This window comes from Octopus bimaculoides, chromosome 6 (genome assembly GCF_046866305.1).
Source record: "Octopus bimaculoides isolate indiv1 chromosome 6, ASM4686630v1, whole genome shotgun sequence".
NCBI lineage: Eukaryota > Metazoa > Mollusca > Cephalopoda > Octopoda > Octopodidae > Octopus > Octopus bimaculoides.
The window spans coordinates 80,684,371-80,704,581 of NC_142933.1; the positions used below are offsets into that span (position 1 = coordinate 80,684,371).

At 35.3% G+C, this 20,211-nt stretch overlaps 1 protein-coding gene across 3 annotated transcripts in view; it reads left to right on the forward strand.

Moving 5' to 3' along the window:
- The window catches only part of LOC106882052 (copine-8), a 271,614-nt gene that overhangs the window by 168,911 nt on the left and 82,492 nt on the right, over positions 1–20,211 (forward strand). For all 3 annotated transcript variants that reach the window (XM_052968691.2, XM_052968690.2, XM_089354138.1), the window contains one exon: positions 18,096–18,127. In XM_052968691.2, coding sequence (XP_052824651.1) covers positions 18,096–18,127 — 32 coding nt within the window. The remainder of the gene's footprint in view (positions 1–18,095; positions 18,128–20,211) is intronic.

The following is a 20,211-nucleotide window of genomic DNA, read 5'->3' on the forward strand; positions in this document are numbered from 1 at the left end:
CAAAACATGTCTACAACCCTTTATTGTGTTGAATTTTCTCTGCCACTTTTATCTGTACAGCAACATATTCTGATGACAAAGGCTTAAGTAGAAAATTTTAATTTAATCATAGATGTTTGCTGGTTACCTATGCTAATAGTGATTGTTACTATTATTATGAACTTTTTTGAATAGAGTTAAGTTTTCTACAAGTTGGCTCTATCACAAAAATGCTTTTCAAAATTATATGAATGTCATAATTTCTAGCTTTCTTTCTAAAACTATAAAGTTTAATTCATAAATAAGAAACAGTTTGTCAATGTTACAGAACAGAAGTAAGTTCTTTGAAAGTTTGGTCTGTTTAGATAGCTTTCTGGATGTTGTAAAAGATTTAGAGATTGAACATATTGTACCCATCCAAAAGAAATCATACTGTTTAATCCTTTTGATACCAACTCACCTGAGAATATTCTTGATTCTGTTATATAAACTTCCTATTTTAAAGTAATCTAAATTTAAAACTTCCATCAACATTTCACATTAATTTATGTTCCAAACACCAGATTTATAATAGCAGTTACTTTACTAAATTCTTCAATATGAGAAAGAAGCCATAGTTTACATAGCAGAGATGGTGTTGCTCAATAATAATGGGACAAAACATGTTGACACAACAGAGGGTCCCTTTAAGATCAAGCTGAATAATCAGATACTCTTTAAGAATCCCAGAGAAGCACAATGTTGTAGTTTTAGCCAGCTATATATAGTAATTAAAAGAAGCAATGTCATACAAAACTAGGTGTTGTATGTTAACAGAATTCTGGTTACAAAAGGGTTGTTAAATTCCTGTCTTAAGTGATTTTCTCTTTGGGAGTTGGATTTTGTCCAAAACCTGTGTAAATAAATTGAGGTCTTTTCAATGAAATACTACTACTACAATCAATAGAGAAACTATAGTATATCGAAAAAAGATGTTTGTAAATTGGAAAATAGATCACTTCAATCAATTAACATGAAACGTTATTAACTGTGTTCCAAAACTATCTAACAATATACAAGTACTCTTTGATGTGAAACTAAATAGACAAATAAAATGGGTCAAAGTAACTCTTCTACCAATATGTTGCAATAGTTTTAAATCCTGATTTATCTATTTTATTTAATATACATATACACACACACACACACACATATAAAGATGTGAGCAGACAGATTTTAATGAACTACAATTCTTCAAATGAAGGAACGGTAACTACTGTCATATAACAAACATCTTCAACTTTTTTCATTTCATATTTTTCTTTTACTCATACATACATGCGCATATGTATGTATGTATGCATATGTGTGTATGTGTGTGTGTGCATATATATATATATATATATATATATATATGGGGGGGGGTTGTGTTTTATGTATAAATATGTATATGTAGAGATGTACATGTATATCTTTATGTACATATATGTATGTATATGTATATACATGTGTAGTTGGGTGGATAAAACACATTCATCAGAAGAACGTTCATGGAGAACACACTGGTTGAAAACATACCGTTCAAAAGATAAACTGACCAAAATATAGTTGTTGAAAGTCAAATTAGCCAAAATACATATTCATAGAAAAACAGATTGGTCAAAAGACAAATTGATCAAAAGCATATTATAAGATGAGGACATGACAGTGAAGTTGCCAGTATATAATAAGGATAATTGCTTGTCTTAGAAATTCAAGCAAAATTTTAAAGAATAAAAATGAAGGTTCTAACTTCTTTAGTGGTCATAGCCATAATAATTGCTAACAGTGGCACGCAACTATTATAGCAATGAGTAATCAAATAGCCCTCTGTCAAAAGTAATGGTTATTTATTCACATTGTTTTGAATTAATCATGCATTATCGTGTAGCTTGTATTTTTAGAATGACATTACAGGGTAGGTGTAAGAGGCTAGATATGGCCAGTTTGAACATAAAACATGCAGAATTTTTGGACCAGATATGGCTGGTTTAAAATGCTAAAGGGCTAGACCTGCCAAATAATTTGAGTGATACTTAATTCATTGACCCATGAAAGATGACAGGCATTGTTGACAATGGTTGGATTTGATCTCAGAATCAAATGCCACAAACTATTTCGTTCTATGCTCTATGAGTTCATCACCCATTGATCTTGAATTATTAATTACAACAGAATCACATGACCAGAACAGTTCCATTGATACTGGTACTTGATCGATACTTCAGCAGTCAAAATCAATTAATTCAGCATGTTTTTCTGAAAGACACGCATGATTTATTGATGTGAATGACCTACCTGATGCTTTGACTGATACTTAATTCATTAACCATGAAAGATGACAAGCAAAGCTAACAATGACTGGATTTAATCACAAAATCTTGGTCCCACAGACTGATTTCATTGACCATCACTCATCATTCTTGTTATAATTGTTTCCAACAGAAGTACAAGACCAGAATAATTTTATAGATACCAGTACTTGACTGACACTTAAACAGTCAAAATCAATTAATCCAGCATGTTTTCCTGAAAGACTTTTACGATTATATGACATGAATGTTTATATTTAATGGCTATCACAAACATCTTCCTAAGCCAGACATCAAATTTGTAGTTTATACATAATCTATTTATTCTAATTTACATAGAAACAATTTCCAAAGTTAAAGACATTAAAATATATTACATTTCATTCAAATATCAATAAATAAATAATTGCACTGTTTTGTATATTTGTTTAACTATTTCTTTGAAAAGTATTAAAATTTCAATGAATATTACACCTTTTCTTTAACTAATGTGTTCTTAATCAGTATGTGTTTCAGTCCATTTGTTTTCTACAAATATGACTTTTGGTCAATGTACTTTCAATCAATGAATGTGATGAATGTGCTTTTGACAAATATGTTCCAAGAGCCTATTTCTGCATATGTTTCTGTGTATATATACATGTACGTATATATGTGTATATATACTATGTATATATAATATGTGTGTGTGTTTATGTGTGTATATATATATATAAAATATATAGTTTTAGGGAAAGTAACCAAGTTTCAAGAACTCATCGATGAAAATCCACTATCACATATAGAAAAATTAACAATTAAAAGCACAATATATATATTTATCTTATGATATTTACTTTGCTTTATATTACTCATTTATTGTGCTTTTAATTGTTAATTTTTCTATATGTGATAGTGGATTTTCATCGATGAGTTCTTGAAACTTGGTTATTTTCCCTAAAACTATATATTTTATATATATTTTATATATAAAGCTCAATTTAATTATAATTTTTTGTACAAACCCTCTCTCAACTGTAAATCCGAGTGGGGTAACATCCAGATTCCACTCGGGAGTACACCTCTATAGTCACCCTTCTCTCTCTTTTACATGTGGAATTCCTTTCCATACATACATGTTGAGATGCATAATAGATACATATATGTAATTATATATAACCGTATGAGCGTATATAGTTTGATATGTATGTGCGTGGGTGTAGATGTATGTGTGTGTGCACATGTGTGTATGTGTTGTGCATTGTGTATGTGACTATGTGAGTGTGTACATGCATGGGCGTATGAGTATGTGTAGATATGAGTATGTGTAGATACATCTATGTGTGGTATGTTTATGGAGAGAAAAAAAAAGAGGTTATAATAAAAGAAGAAAAAAATGCATATTTGAATTTTAACCGTTATCCTTGTATTAGTGTCATATATATTTGTATATATGTATGTGTGTATGTGTGTATATATGTATAGGTGTAGTGATGGTGAAGCGTATATGCGTGTATACTTTAAGATAATATGTATATTTGTGAGTGTGTGTGAGTGTCAATATGATTGTGTGTACTTGTATATATATGTATAAGTAAGGTTATATATGTGCATATATGTATCTAAGACGTTGTATCAATTCACCGTTAGACGATGGTGAGAGGGACAAACGCACACACACACATATATGTGTTTACATATGTGTATATGCATATGTATATGTGTGCGTATATACAACCTTCAACAAAGTAACTGTCATGTATACAACTTGAACTGACGCACATATCAGTACATAAACATACGTTCACATGTACATACATATGCACACACACACACACACACAAACACGTCTACACACTTACCCTATTACTCACGTACATCCATAAGTACATACGTGCATACTCACATACATATATACATACATGTGTATAGGCATGCACACATGCATACGCATGTACACAGATGCATACGCGTACACATGTACACGCACATACATACATACATGTGGTGTGTGCGTACGAGTAGATGTAATCGCCTTACCTCGGTTTTCCTTTCGTCGACTGCGAGTCTGTCTTGCGGTATCCAATCCTTGAAGCTTGCCCTGACCCAAAGAACACCAGGAATAGCAGCTGCTTCTCCCAAACCTAGACCGTCACTAGACACGTCTTGTCCTGTCCGCGACCCCGTTCGAAAAGGGCACGAATCCCGATCAAGGCTCCCTCTGCCCTTTTTCCTCTTCCGGTCAACTCACACTTCCGGTCAGCCTCCCCAGACACTGACGTCATACCACACGCCACCCTGATCTTAAAGATCACGTTCACCCCTACTCCAATTCGAAGTCCACCATCCAACCGGGCGGGCGCCTTACACGTCGAGATCTTCTCAAGCCAGGTAGCTCGTTTCCATCGCGCTCTTCATCCGACGAAGTGGCTATCCAGCGCAGGTCCAGCACGTGACGCGGCATTCCATCCACAGATACATTGTTTCTGGAATTGACCGCTGTCACTGTTCCCCTGCCCCATTGTGATGTGCAGCGTGCCTTCGGCAGCTTGACCCAAACTTCCTCCCCTACTTTCACGCCGGCAGGTCCCTTCTCTTCCTCGCAGAACTCCGGCGTCTTACTGGGATGCCTCCATTCATATTTGAACACCGCTTTGTGCGGCACAGACTCTTCCGCTTGTCCGGATCGGGGAGACATGTTGTACCAGTAGACCGCTTCCAGGGGCGAAATATGCCCCCTTTCAGCCATGGCCTTGATCGTCCGATGGTGCCTCTCAACGATTCCGTTGCCACTCGGCCTATACGCCGCTCTAAATAATCGTCGCACCTTCCACCGGTCAAGCATCTCTCCCAACGCTTCCGAACGAAACGCCGCCCCATTGTCCATTAGCAGTTCTTCCACAGGACCCCTCTCCAAGAATATCCCGTTCAGAATGCGGGCAATCTCATCAGCAATGCCTGTCCTCAGCTCCCTCCAAATGGCCAGCCGGCCCGGCCCACAGTCGACCATGCTGAGATACATTTCCTGACGGTAGTGCGTCACATCCACAGCCAGTCTCCTCCAGTTGCGCTCTACTTTCTTGACGTTTCTCCTAGTGACGTCAGCATCAATCATTTTCGCCAGATACAGGGTCCTATCCACCCCCAAATGGTGCATAGCATGTAGCTCCTTCAGTTCGGAGTCACCCAGCCGACTGCAATCGGAACCCTACCGGCCATGACGAAGGGAAATAGCCCTGAAACTCGAGTCGCCTTTATATATATATATTTATATTTATATATTTATATATTTGATCCTTTATATTGAACACTCAATATTTCATCTACATTCAATACTTTCTTTCATGGTGCCATCCATTTTTATTTTATTTTATTTTATATTGTATATTGTATATTCCATATTCTATACCCCACATTAGTTCTGCAGCAATATAAATAAAACAAAAAACAGACAGTGTTGGAACTCTTTTAAGCAAAATAATATATATATATATATATATGGTTCAAATGTACAGAAAACAAAAGACAGAGACAGTGAGGGAACAACAAGCAGGTGTATTAGTTTGATGCTCAGGAAAAATGGGAAAGCCTTTGACATTGTGTGTCAATGCTCTTTGACAAAAAGGGATAAGAGAAAAATATGGAGAGAGAGAAAATGTGTCAGTATTAGTGATTCCTCATGTTGAGATAACTGGAAGAAAGAATACACACACACACACACACACACACACACACACACACACACATACACACAAAAGGTAGGTATAATGGTTTACTCTTAGCTAAGGTAATTCTCTTGCTGTTGCCTTACCTGGATGACTTGCATCTGTAGTACCTCTTTCAGGCCTAAAACCAAACTGCATTTCATCAAGTCTGACTCTATTCTTGATCAATTGTGCTATGATCCTCTCTGTGGCTTTCATAGCCTTTGTGTATGTGTGTGTGTGCATATGTGTGTGTGTGTGCGTATGTGTGTGTGTGTTTGTGTGTGATGCTTGCCACTGCATGAATGAAATTGTGATGATATTGATAACCCTTTGTTAACATTATGATTGGTCACTCTGCACTTCCAAATCCTCTGGTATATTAAAATTTCTTACCTGAAAACATATACAGGTTAGCAGCAGCAAGAGCATTCAGCTGCATATCTTGCTTGAGATGACTCTTGAACTAAGCTCTGCATGCATAAAAAAAAAACAAGTGTACAAATGAACTAAATGTGCATGCATGTGTGTGTGTGTGTGTATAATCTGCTGATTACAACAAATTTATAATTGCAGGAGCAAGTTTCATATTATCTATGTAATACTCTACTGGCCTGCAGAGTCATTTTCATAGCCTGTGGTTTTGTTATTCCAAAAAAACCCATAAATTGTGTGTGTGTGTGTTCATTATGTACATGTGTATATACACATATATATAGATATATCTGTATGTCTGTGCATGTGGCCTTTGTTTCTTTCTTTCTCTAACAGCCTATTTGTCAGTCTGTCTGTTAGCCTTTCCCCAGAACTTTTTCACTCTCCACTCACTTCAAACACATTTTTTCCCACCATTACCTTCTCTCTCTCTCTCTCTCTCACACACACACACACACACGTGCACACACACACACACACACACACACACATCACTTCAATATTTATTTCATTTTATTTATATATATTCTATAAATGTTTCTGGTTATTCACTACCCTGTGACATTGTGAAGCCATTTATTAAGATTTCCAGACTCATTTTGAATGTATATTTTTCACATATCCATTTGTATAATATGTATTTGCTTCATTCTATGTGTCGCTGTTGTGTTTTGATGAAGGAAACATTACTCTTACCAATAAAAGACACATTGATTTTCACCTGAGAATGTTTTGCAACACAATAATACTTCAAAGTTCTAAATAAATATAAAAGAAAACAACTCTAAGTGTTTTACTTTCTATTTATTATTCATTCTTTTTGCTATATATTAATCATTTAAAAAAGAAAATTAAATATCTTACCCACTTCTCTTGCCCTACCCATTCAACATCCCCACAGAATCTAATTTCCGTGGGCAATCAATGAATGTAACTATTTCATCTTTATTAATGTCTTAAATCAAAATTTCACATTCTTTTGTGGAATATTCTGTTATTGTGTTAACAAATACCTTATTGGAATTGTTTCCCCTAAATATTAAATTTATTGCAAGTATATGCTTTAGTTCAGAGGAGGAAGTGTAGTACAATGAATATTTTGCAAGACCATTTTGGTTACAGGCAGGGGAAAACCACTCCCTATAAACAGCCTGAGTTGTTGTAATAGAAAGTAATGCATCAAAGTGTTATTTATTCTTAGATGAGAGATCTGGTCAAAGTCCTCCTAAAAAATTCCACCACTTCTAAAGGCACCCAAGGGCCAGATGGTGGGATTTTACCAAGCTAGAAATTAAATTTCTCTCCCTCCTCTCTCTCTTTCTCTCTCTCTCTCTCTCTCTCTCCCTCCCTCCCTCCCCCCCCCCCTCTCTCTCTCCATATGCCATACCTCCAAGCCTTCCTGTCTCACACACAACTTTATCTGGTCAGTTTTTCTGAAGTCAGCTGTTAAAGGCCAAAGAGTATTGTCCTTCTCTTCCTTTCAGCTCCCCAATTGTCACCAAGTGTTCAGGCTTTTTGCTTCTCATACTGTATCCTATTAATTGAACCTGTTGTCTCCTTACATTGATCGGAAACCTGGTGGTCTTTGCTTGTTTAAAGACCTCAATGTTTGTCACTCAAAGTCATATAAGACATACTTAGCATTCTTCTAATAAACCATATCACTGCAACACTGATAAGCCTTTGCAGCTTTCTGTTGGGATTAAGTCTACTACCCCCAAAACAATATCCCTCTGAATGGCTTCAACATAGCCAGACATGGATAAAGGGAAAGCCATCAGAAGCTGCAATCCAGATCCCACTCCTAGAAATTAAGTGTAAACTTGTTGAATTTCTGAATGCTAAATAATCTTTTGTAAGACAAATGTTTCAGTTAATACACTGTATGGTTTTGCCAGTCAATATTGAAACCAAGGTCTTCATCACTTGTCTATAGCCTGTCACATTACATAATCCAATACAATTGCAAACAGGTAAGGTGCAAGCATGTCTTCTTGTAGCATCCCAGCTAGCATTTGAAAGAACTCCATCTCTCTATCAGATGCCAACACACAAGCTTTAGTTTTCTCATAAGTCTTTGCAATGGCAAGAACTAATTCTTCTGGAATGCTATATGCTTGAAAGATCTTTAACATTTTGTCATGGTGGATGCTGCTAAAGTCCACAAAAGTTATAATGGCATGTGACTGTCTTGATTTAACTGCTTCTATGATATGCCTCAGGGCTAAGCTCTGAGATGTGGATCTCCCTAGTCTAACTTTATTTTGATATGGTAACCGGATGGTGGTATTTAACCAAGTTATGAATTAAGTCTCTCTCTCTCTCTCTCTCTCTCTCTCTCTCTCTCTCTCTCTATCTCTCTCTCTCTCTCTCTCTCTCTCTCTCTTTCTCTTTCTCTCTCTAAAAAAAACTGTATGATTATTGATCATTTCTTGTAAACATTACTGGGAAAATGAACATGTTCTGATCGAAATAAACATTTTCTAGTAGAAGTGAACACTTTCTGGAAAAAATGAATGCTTTACGGTATACCAGAAGCAGGTGAAATGTCTAAAGAGTGTTCACAGGCTGACAATGTCACAAGAATGATTAAAGCAGTCTTGCTGTCATGGTAGTTGGAAATCATGTTCTCGAGAGTCCACATTCTCAAGAATCAGGTTTCACACATGTTTTGTTTCCTTAATTTCTCTTAATAGTGTACAGGCATGTCCCCTGCATCCTTCCCTAACTGAATGTTCCTAATCTTGTGGACTCATGTGTGCTGGTGTCATGTAAGAAGCAACCATACTGGTGCCATGAAAACACACAAATGCCAGTGCTGCATAAAGGCACCCAGTATTCTCTGTAAAGTGGTTGGCATTAGGAAGGGCATCCAGCCATAGAAACCATGCCAAAACAGACATGGAACCTGGGCAGCTCTTCAGTTGGCTAGCTTCTGTCAAACTGTCCAACCCATGCCAGCATGAAAAATGATGATGATGATGATGATATCACAATGTAAGACTGAGAAAATGAAAAGCACAATGTAGGGCTGGGAGAAAAGAGACACATTGTAGGAGTAGGATAAAGAAATGCACATTGTAAGACTGGGAAAAGAGGGAGAATATTCTAAAGCAGGAAGAAGAGGGAGTACATGTAGGGCTGGGAGAAGGGCTGTACATTAGAGAACTGGGAGAAGTAGGAGCACTTTGTCCGACTGGAAGAAGGAGCCTGCTCATTGTAGGACTGACCAAGGGTGTTGAATATCCTGGCACCATCCTTGTCTCTGAATATTAAGAATCAAAATTGCCATCAATATTTCTGTTATTCAAGCAGTGACTGAAATTCCTACATTTCAATTTGAATTTTAGCCCCAAATCCTTTCACAAGAAGATTAAATCCGTTATCAATTTAGTTTTCTATATTTCACTTCCCATCCTTAACCAGCACATTGTATACTCTTGATAAACACATCTTATTTTCCTCTTAAATTTCTCCCTTTGTGAATATATATCAACTGATGTGAATATTTGTTAGGAAGCATTTATGAACATAAAACTAAATCTAAAACCTAAATCTGCCTCAATCTAAGCAAAGGTTCTCACCTGTTATCCTCACAAGTTATATTTATGTGATGTATTTACATGTTATGATCACATTAAAGTTTTATTTAGAGCAATATAAAAACATAGATTATCAATATCTGTATCTGTACAAGAGCTACAATTAAAATAAAATGATATAAAATAAATGTAAACTGAATTTCAATAGAATGTAATTCCTTTTGTAATTCTCACGAAATGTTTTTATGAAAATATGAAATAGCTTTGTAATCTTATTCTTTGATTGTATCTAAATAGAACCTTCTGGATTTTAATCTGTGATAAAAGCATTACCAAATGAAATAGCTTTATTTGTCACGACAAAATCTATTTCTAATCTTCCTAGAATATTTTGATCCAATTAGCTTTCCTTTTCTTCTACTTTCTTCTTTCTCCTCCTTTTTTTCTTCTTTATCTCCCTCCACTTCTATTTTTTCTCCTTTTCTTTTTTTCTGAATTTATTTCTATTTTTTTCTTTTTCTTCCTCTTCATTTATTTTTTTATTTTTCATAGTTCTTTCAAGAGTATTATCATAATTTTTTCTGATTTTGGCACAAGCCAACAACTTTAGGAAAGGGGGGGAAAATCGATTATATCAACTCCAGTACATGACTGGTACATATTTTATCAGCTTCAAAAGGATGATAAGCAAGGTTGACCTTGACATAATTTGAACTCAGAATGTGAAGAGACAGAAGGAATGCCAACAGTATTATCTTAGTAAATACATTTTTACAGTAAATAGTTTAAACTTTCTAGGTTCTGAGTTTCAATTCCAGGGGCTGAACTAGAATGCTCAAAGTTTCAGAGAACAAGTTATATAGTAGGTCCCTGAATAAGGGTAGTTTGAGGATGTTGAACAAAACACCCATGTTTCCAAAAGTGAATTATCCAAACCCCAAACAATTCCTCTCAATACATGGCTATGATGCTCCCCAACTACTTCTGCTTGTGATCAGAGATGCACATATCATCAGCCACTAAGGGACTGGTTAAGGTCAAACAACTGACAAGCAAATGTGTGGTATTGAGCAGAATATTTGCTGTAGCCCATCTTTTATATTAAGACAAAACAACATACATGATAACACTTCCAATCAGTTAAGATAAGAAACCATGAGAACCACTGCCTGGTACTGCATCAGGGCATATTATTATTATTATTATTATTATTATTATTATTATTATTCAGTAGTTTTATTTTTATAACGTGCTTTCACTTCACTACCGAGCGCAGCTCTGTGCGCCTTAGGTATGTGCTGTGGTTTGCTGTGGTGCTCTTATGGTTACTGTATTGAAAGTGTTTTGCATAGGATGTGTGCAGTGCCCAGTAGTGCAATTTTCTGTATGTTATATATATTTGTAAGTCCTGGTGTTTTTGTTATGTATTTGTCTGAACATTTCTTTATTATACCTAAGGCACCTACTATGATAGGAATTGTTTCTGTTTTTAGATTCCACATTCGAGTTACCGCTATTTCCAGGTCTTTGTATTTTGAAAGTTTTTCCATTTCTTTTAGAGAAACGTTGTCATCTGTGTGTATTGGCATATCCCAGAGTATCCTTGCTTTCTCGTTCTCTGTGACCTTTTCTGGCGTGTGTTTATACCATCTTTTTTCTGTTGTTATTCCATAGTGTTGGCATAGCTTCCAGTGTATATAGGTCCCAGCTCTATCATGTCTGTGAATATATTCCTTCTTAGCCAGGACTGGGCAGCCAGAAATAATATGATTTATTGTTTCTTGTCCATCTCCACATATTCTACAGTTACTTGTTATGTTTCTTTTCATTATATGTTTTTGGTCATTTTTGGTGGGGAGGCTTTGGTCTTGTGCAGCAATTAAAAATCCTTCAGTCTCTGCTTTGAGTCCTGAGCTTCTCAGCCATTGCTGGGATTTTTCTCTGTCTATTTCTTTTGCATTTAGTTTAGCCCAGTATTTACCATGTAGGGGCTTTTCTTGCCATCATTTTATCATGGTCCGTTGCTGTTCTAGTTTTAGTTTGAATTTCATTTGTTTTATAGCTTTTGTTGTTTCTTCTTCTTCTTCTTATTATTATTATTATTATTATTATTTGTTAGGTAGATTGATTTCTTGTTTGTATTTGTCAGCTTCCTTAAATACTGAAAACAGTTTTTTGTTTTGCTCGTGTTTTGTGGCTATTTGTATTAGTTTTCCTTGCTTCTGGAGTAGGTATTTTTGCAGTCCTATGGTGGTTATTTTATAATAGTTTTCTAGCTGTATAATACCCCTGCCACCTTCTGTGTGTTGTATATATAGCCTTTCTATGTCAGATTTTGGGTGGTGCATCCTATATCCTGTCATTATTTTTCTTGTTTTCCTGTCTATTTTAGATAGTTCGTTTAGTGTCCAGTTAAGGATGTTGTAGCTGTAGCTTATAACTGGGACAGCTAAAGTGTTGATACCCATTATCTTGTTTTTAGCATTGAGTTCTGTTTTTGGTATTGATCTGACTCGTCTATAGTACTCTTTCTTTATTTTTTCTTTCATTTGTGTATGTTGTATCCTATCTAGTTCATTGACTCCTAAATACTTGTATGGTTGGCTTTCGTCTAGTTCTCTTATTTCATTGGCTTTGTCTAGTGTTATATTGCTACTTTTAACTAATTTTCCTCTTTTCAGGGTTGCTTTGGCACATTTTTCTAATCCGAATTTCATATCTATTTCCTTGGTAAAGCCGTGTACTGTCTGTAGTAGTGTTTCTAGCTCTTTGTCGTTTTTAGCATATAATTTTAGGTCATCCATATATAGAAGGTGGCTGACTGTTGTCCCGTAGCATTTGTAACCGCATCCAGTTCTATTTAGCAATTCAGTTAAAGGTGTGAGTGCCAGGCAGAACAGGAGTGGAGAGAGCGTGTCTCCCTGGAATATTCCTCTTCTAATGGGGATGGCTTTCGTTTTCACAAGTCCCTCTTTTGTTAGGAGCTGTAGCACTGTCTGCCATTTGTTCATTGAGTGCCTTATGTATTTTATAATAATTGGTGCCGCCTTGTTTATGGCTAGTGTTTCCAGAATCCACGTATGGGGAACACTGTCGAAAGCCTTTTGGTAGTCCACCCAGGCCATACTGAGGCCTTTCTTCTTTCTGTGGCTGTCTTCAGTTATGGCTTTATTGATCAATAATTGATCTTTACAGCCGTATGAGCCGTTGCAGCATCCCTTCTGCTCTTCTGGAAACAGGTTGTTATTTTCCAGGTGCTTACTCTGCGATATTGTTGCAGTAAAGGCTTTGTAGATCGTAGGGAGACAGGTTATAGGTCTATAGTTTTGTGGTTTCTCCGTTTCCGTGGATTTGGGGATTAAGATGGTTTTCCCTTTCGTGAGCCATTCAGGCATTGTCTCTGGCTCTGCTAGTATGTTGTTAAAGTTTTCTGCCAGCTTTTTATGCATTCCTGGCAGGTGTTTTAACCAGAAGTTGGGGATCTTGTCGTGTCCAGGTGCCTTCCAGTTGCTTAGTCTTTGCAATGTTTGGGTGACCTCTTCAGTTGTTATAGGGGCCCAGAGTTGCTCAGGTGCTAAGTTCGTTGTTTTAATGGTCCTTTTCTGGGGTTGTTGCTTCACCGACCATATTTGTCTCCAGAATTCTTCCAGTTCTTCTGCTGTTGGTGCTGCAGTAATGTCTATTTTATTTTTACCCAGTTCTTGGTAGAGTTTTTTTGGGGTTGGATTTGAACTGTTTGTTTTGTTCAAAGAAACGTTGGCGTTTCTCATACCGGCGGATCCTTTGTGCTTTGGCAAGGATGTCTTGCTTTAGTTTTTCTTTTGCCTCAGGTAAGTCTTTTTCTGTAATGCTGTATTTGTACAGTATTTTTGTTTTCTTCTTGTTACTTAGTTGTGTTGATTGTTTACTAATTTCGTTGAGAATCGATAAATCTTTTCTCTTTTTTTTAATTTTGTTCTGGATGTTATTTATCCACAAGGTCTGTTTGGGTGGTAGAACTCCTGTTCGGATGGGTTTGAGTGAGTATCCTACTTCTTTTGTGGCTGCAGTGGCTGCCGCATATATTATGTCATTTAGCTCAGTGATATTGCCTGTTGTTTCTGTGGTTGTTAGTTCCGTGACGGCCAGGTTTATGCTATTTATTATTGATGTTGTTTTATTGTCTATTTTGATTTTTGGGAGATATAATCTGTGGTCCATTCTAAGATCTGGGGTTTTCATTTCTTTGGTTATTCTCATTTTCATAGTATCATAATTATTAGGTTTCCCTTCATTATTTCCAGGCTTTAGATTTGTTTTGCCTTCCTTTTCATTCATATGCTTGTCTGTGGTGTTCTGCATTGGTGCTTTTTGTACACTATTATACATCTCTACGGTCTGGGTTTGTTGTTTTTTGTTTACTTCGTTTTTGCCGGAAATGTTACGTTTGTCCTCGTGTTTTGCTATCTCAGTGTTTATATTATTATTTGGCATTGCTGTATGACTCCTATCTAAATTTTCTTCATGTATTTTTCCTTTCAATTGTTCTATTTCTATTTCTGATATTTTTTTTGCTTTTAGAATATATCTTCTTATGCTGGCTAGTTTGTTAGGGTTCATAGTTTTATCGAGGTCTTTATTTACATTATTTTTCTTCCATATTTTATATGTATGTGTTGTTGCGTTTTCGTTTTTGGGATAGAGCACTGCTGTGAAATAAGCGTGTATGATCGAAATGTATCCATTTATGACGTTTTGGTTTTGTTTGCGGGACATGAGGAACAACGTCCGGCCCTTTATTTTGACGGTCATCGTTTTCGTAGGGTACCGGTTCGTTCATTTCTGTTGTCAGATTGTTTTGCACGTTCAGATCTTCGTATTTTTTGCGTAACAAGCTTACAGTACGCACTTCTCGGTTGTTATTCTTGGGTGGAATAATACCGGTGTTATTTAATCTGTTTGTAATTTTTTTGTACATGTTGTTTGGATGCGGAGATGGTCTGATTTTGATGTAACACGTGTGTTTACGATCGCTGTGCGGGTAGTGGAGGTATCAAGTTAAAATACATCATTATATTTGGAAAAATAGAAATAAATTTCAATGAGTATTACTTACTCGGATATAGTCCAACCCTATGTCAGCTATTTTTTGGCTCCATGCGATGTCTTTATTTCCGATGTTTTTGGATAAATTTATTATTTATTATTATTATTATTATTTATTATTATTATTTATCATTATTTATTATTATTATTATTATTATTATTATTATTATTATTATTATTATTGTTGTTCAGTAGTTTTATTTTTATAACGTGCTTTCACTTCACTACCGAGCGTAGCACTTTGCGCCTTGGGTATGTGCTGTGGTTTGCTGTGGTGCTCTTATGGTTACTGTATTGAAAGTGTTTTGCGTAGAATGTGTGCAGTACCCAGTAGTGCAATTTTCTGTATGTTATATATATTTGTAAGTCCTGGTGTTTTTGTTATGTATTTGTCTGAATATTTTTTTATTATACCTAAGGCACCTACTATGATAGGAATTGTTTCTGTTTTTAGATTCCACATTCAAGTTATCTCTATTTCCAGGTCTTTGTATTTTGAAAGTTTTTCCATTTCTTTTAGAGAAACGTTGTCATCTGCTGGTATTGATACATCAATTAGAAAGCATTTTTTTCTTCATGATCTTTGACAACTATATCCGGTCTATTTGCCTTAATTTCTCTATCTGTGTGTATTGGCATATCCCAGAGTATGGTTGCTTTCTCGTTTTCTGTGACCTTTTCTGGCATGTGTTTATACCATCTTTTTTCTGTTGTTATTCCATAGTGTTGGCATAGCTTCCAGTGTATATAGGTCCCAGCTCTGCCATGTCTGTGAATATATTCCTTCTTAGCCAGGACTGGGCAGCCAGATATAATATGATTTATTGTTTCTTGTCCATCGCCACATATTCTACAGTTACTTGTTATATTTCTTTTCATTATGTGTTTTTGGTAATTTCTGGTGGGGAGGCTTTGGTCTTGTGCAGCAATTAAAAATCCTTCAGTCTCTGCTTTGTGTCCTGAGCTTCTCAGCCATTGCTGGGATTTTTCTGTCTATTTCTTTTGCATTTAGTTTAGCCCAGTATTTACCATGTAGGGGCTTTTCTTGCCATCGTTTTATCATGGTCCGTTGCTGTTCTAGTTTTAGTTTGGATTTCATTTGTTTTATAGCTTTTGTTGTTTCTTCTTCTTCTTCTTCTTTTTCTTCTTCTTCTTCTTCGTATTTGTTAGGTAGATTGATTTCTTGTTTGTATTTGTCAGCTTCCTTAAATACTGAAAACAGTTTTTTGTTTTGCTCGTGTTTTGTGGCTATTTGTATTAGTTTTCCTTGCTTCTGGAGTAGGTATTTTTGCAGTCCTATGGTGGTTATTTTATAATAGTTTTCTAGCTGTATAATACCCCTGCCACCTTCTGTGTGTTGTATATATAGCCTTTCTATGTCAGATTTTGGGTGGTGCATCCTATATCCTGTCATTATTTTTCTTGTTTTCCTGTCTATTTTAGATAGTTCGTTTAGTGTCCAGTTAAGGATGTTGTAGCTGTAGCTTATAACTGGGACAGCTAAAGTGTTGATACCCATTATCTTGTTTTTAGCATTGAGCTCTATTTTTAGTATTGATCTAACTCGTCTATAGTACTCTTTCTTTATTTTTTCTTTCATTTGTGTATGTTGTATCCTATCTAGTTCATTATTAGTTATTATTATTATTATTATTATTATTATTGTTATTGTTATCATTATCATTATTATTGTTATTGTTATTGTTATTGTTATTATTATTATTATTATTATTATTACTGCAGTGAGCTGGCAAAATGTTATGCAGCATTTCAACCATCTTTAAATTCTGCTGAGGTCAACTTTACCTTTCATCCTTCTGGGGTTGATAAAATAAATTCCATTTGAGTACTGGGATTGATGTAATTGATTTATCTTTTCCCTGACTTTACTGGCCTTGTGCCAAAATTTGAAATCATTATTATGATTATTATTATTATTATTATTACTGCTGCTGCTACTACTAGTCTCACTACTATCACTGCCATCATCATCTCCCATACTGTCATCATTTATGTTGTCTCCCCCTCTCCCATCAATGACCAAGATCTAGAAAGTAAATTTTATGTAATTTGATTTAATTCAATTTAATTTTCAATCAGACTTATCAGTAGAAAATGAGGAATTTCCCTTCAAATTTTTATATTTCCATACCAGTGAAACTTTCTGTCGCTTCTTCAACATTTTACTTTACTTTTTCTTTCATTTTATTATTTTGTCTTTTTGCCATATGATGTCAATAAAGCATGCCATGTCATTTCACTTACATTACACATAGCTGCAGATATTGGTGGACTGCATGTATTGGGACATGAAATATATGTATTTAAAACGTTGAATGTCTTGCTTTACAGAAAAATATGTACTGATTTATTTAATGCTTTTTTTTAATCTAGAAATTCCCTCCAGTTTTACTTCTCTTTTTCTCTCATTCATTTTTTTTTTTTTGTATGTACTCTCGCTTTTACTTTTCCCAATGGTATGTGTAGGAGTGTACATGTATGTGTGTGTGTGTGTGTGTGTGTGTGTATGTGTGTATAAATTATACTTTTTACAAGAAGGATGACAGTAATGTGACCATGAAGTTTTGCCCAGCTAGGCCTCCTCAGATGGTCTGACAAAAGCTGGTAGGTCGAAACTTCAAAGTTACTGTCGCCCATCTTCTCATAAAAGTATAATAAATATGTACTCTACAAAACTGTATTGAGTGATTCTTAAATTCAGTGTTAAATTGTTTTTATTATATCTCAACATAAAAACAAATATTAATATATATATATATATATATATATATATATATATATATACATACTTACATACATACATACATGCATATATATGTAAATGTGTCTCTGTATGTGTGTGTGCATCTCTCTCTCTCTCTCTCTCTCTCTCTCTCTCTCTCATACATGTGTGTGTGTATGTATGTGTGTATGTATGTATATGCATGCATGATGCATGCATATGTGTTCCTATACTTTTCCCATTAATATTGGTTTGATGCTATATTTAGTTTTTATATTCTTAATTTCATTAATTTCAGTGGTCCTAAACGTGACAGTGGCGTCATTATTGGTAAGTGACTTTTTTTTTCGCTTGGTACAGCTTTTCGCTTCATAATTTACTTACATGAAATATCTTTTTAAAAATTCATTTCTTATAGAATTTAAGAATCCATCTTCACATATTTTTTAATTCAATTATTATAGTTTAATCTTTCGCTACAACATTATGGTTATCTTGTAATCAGTCTTTTTTTCCTTGTAACTTTCATAACTTTATTCAACCTTCACAATTTATTCCTAACTCCAGCTACCATGACCAACCCATAGATGATGGCTTGTGGGTGGATGTTATCTACCTTGACTCTGCAAAAGCCTTCTACTCTGTGTCACACAGACAACTTATGGCAAAGCTCTCTGAAACAGACATGAAGGTTAATCTTTATAGTTGGTTGAAGTCTTTCATACTTAGTTGAAAAGAGTTACTCACAGTACTAGGACACCCTTCTGCACCTTATGCAATGCCAGGGATTTGTTTTTTGTCCTCTCTTATTTATTTCATACATTAAAGAAATAGATGCCAACTTGAAGCATGTTCCTGTGTTAAAATATGCAGATGATTTTAAGTTGTGCCCAAGGTAAAAAGAATGGATACTATACATTATAGATTTTTCTTGCAATCTGGACTGGGCACAATACAATGCAGCGATGGATTGCTGACGACCAAATTAAGATGTCTGTAGACAGGTGCACCACTATGTATTTTGGGAGGAAAATCCTGAAACTTTCCTGCTCCCTCCACAACACTAACCTTAAGAAGTCTGCTGGTGAGCATGACCTATGAATTATTGTCTACAATGATCTACGTTGGACAAACTACATTTCTAAAATCACCAAAAAGGCCAAAGGTATCTAAGCATCATTCAGTAAGACATTTGTCAGTCATTCACCAGTTATGTAGATAAAGCTGTATATGGATATGGTGCATCCACACTTACAGTTTGCATCTTCTATCAGGAACCCCCATCTTGTCCAGAATATCGATCTACTGGGGGCTGTACAGAGACATACAGTCAAACAAATGCCTATGTCAATCACTTTCCATATTTTGAATGTATTACTTCTCTGGGCAAAGTTTCAGCATCTAGTTACTGACTTGTTAGAAACCCACAAGATTATCCACCGTCCTTCCAACAACAACTTTGGTCACCTTTTTCAATTCAGTATCTCTACCACATGTGAAGATGCATATAAAATCAAAACAGTGCAGCACCCATGACTTTTGGGGACATTTTTTCACACCTGGAATTGTTGAGGCATAGAATAAAGTGCTTACATTGGCTGTTAGCTTCAGGACACTGCACCTTTCAAAACTTCAATGCTTCCCAAAATTCACCAACACTACTAATAATATGCTTATGCACCCTTTCCTCTTTATGACTCCTTTAATGTTCACTTTTCTATCTTTTTTGTGCTTTATTCTGTGCACATACTTCTAACCTTCAACACTGGCTTTCTTTACTTGGCAACTAGTGTTGGTTCAGTAGTGTACTCATGACTTCACAGTTCAGCAAAAGAGATGGATATAGTAGTAAGTGACAGACTTAAAACAAATTAGAACCATGGTCGATTTCTTTAACTATATCTTTCAAGGTGGTGTCCCTGCATAGCTACACTCCCATGACTGTAACAAGTAAAAGAAAAAGTTTTTTAAAAATGAGAGTGATTGTTAAAAGCAGAGACATTTATTGTTCAAATATAACATTATGCTACAATAAGATAAATGCTTTTAGTCGCTAAAATCTATTTTAAAATCTAATTACAACTCACTATTAAGCTAAATTCAGAATGCGTTCAAAGATTTGGGTCTTCAAACACGTGACATATATTTCAATTAGAAAAGGTGTCTTTTGGGGAGAATTTTACCAAGTGTATAAGTCTGTCCTGATTTCAGATGAATTCATTTTCTAATTTGTTTTTTTTAAATAAAGGAAGAAGAAGTGTCTGATAGATATTTACATTGTAAATAATGATTACAGCTTGCTCACATTTAAAGAAATTTCTGCATTGTGTTAATGGCAGTTTCGTGTCTAAACATTGGCTCTCAGAAATACAGTTGATCATTAGGTCTAAGTCATGGACTTGTCATTAACACTT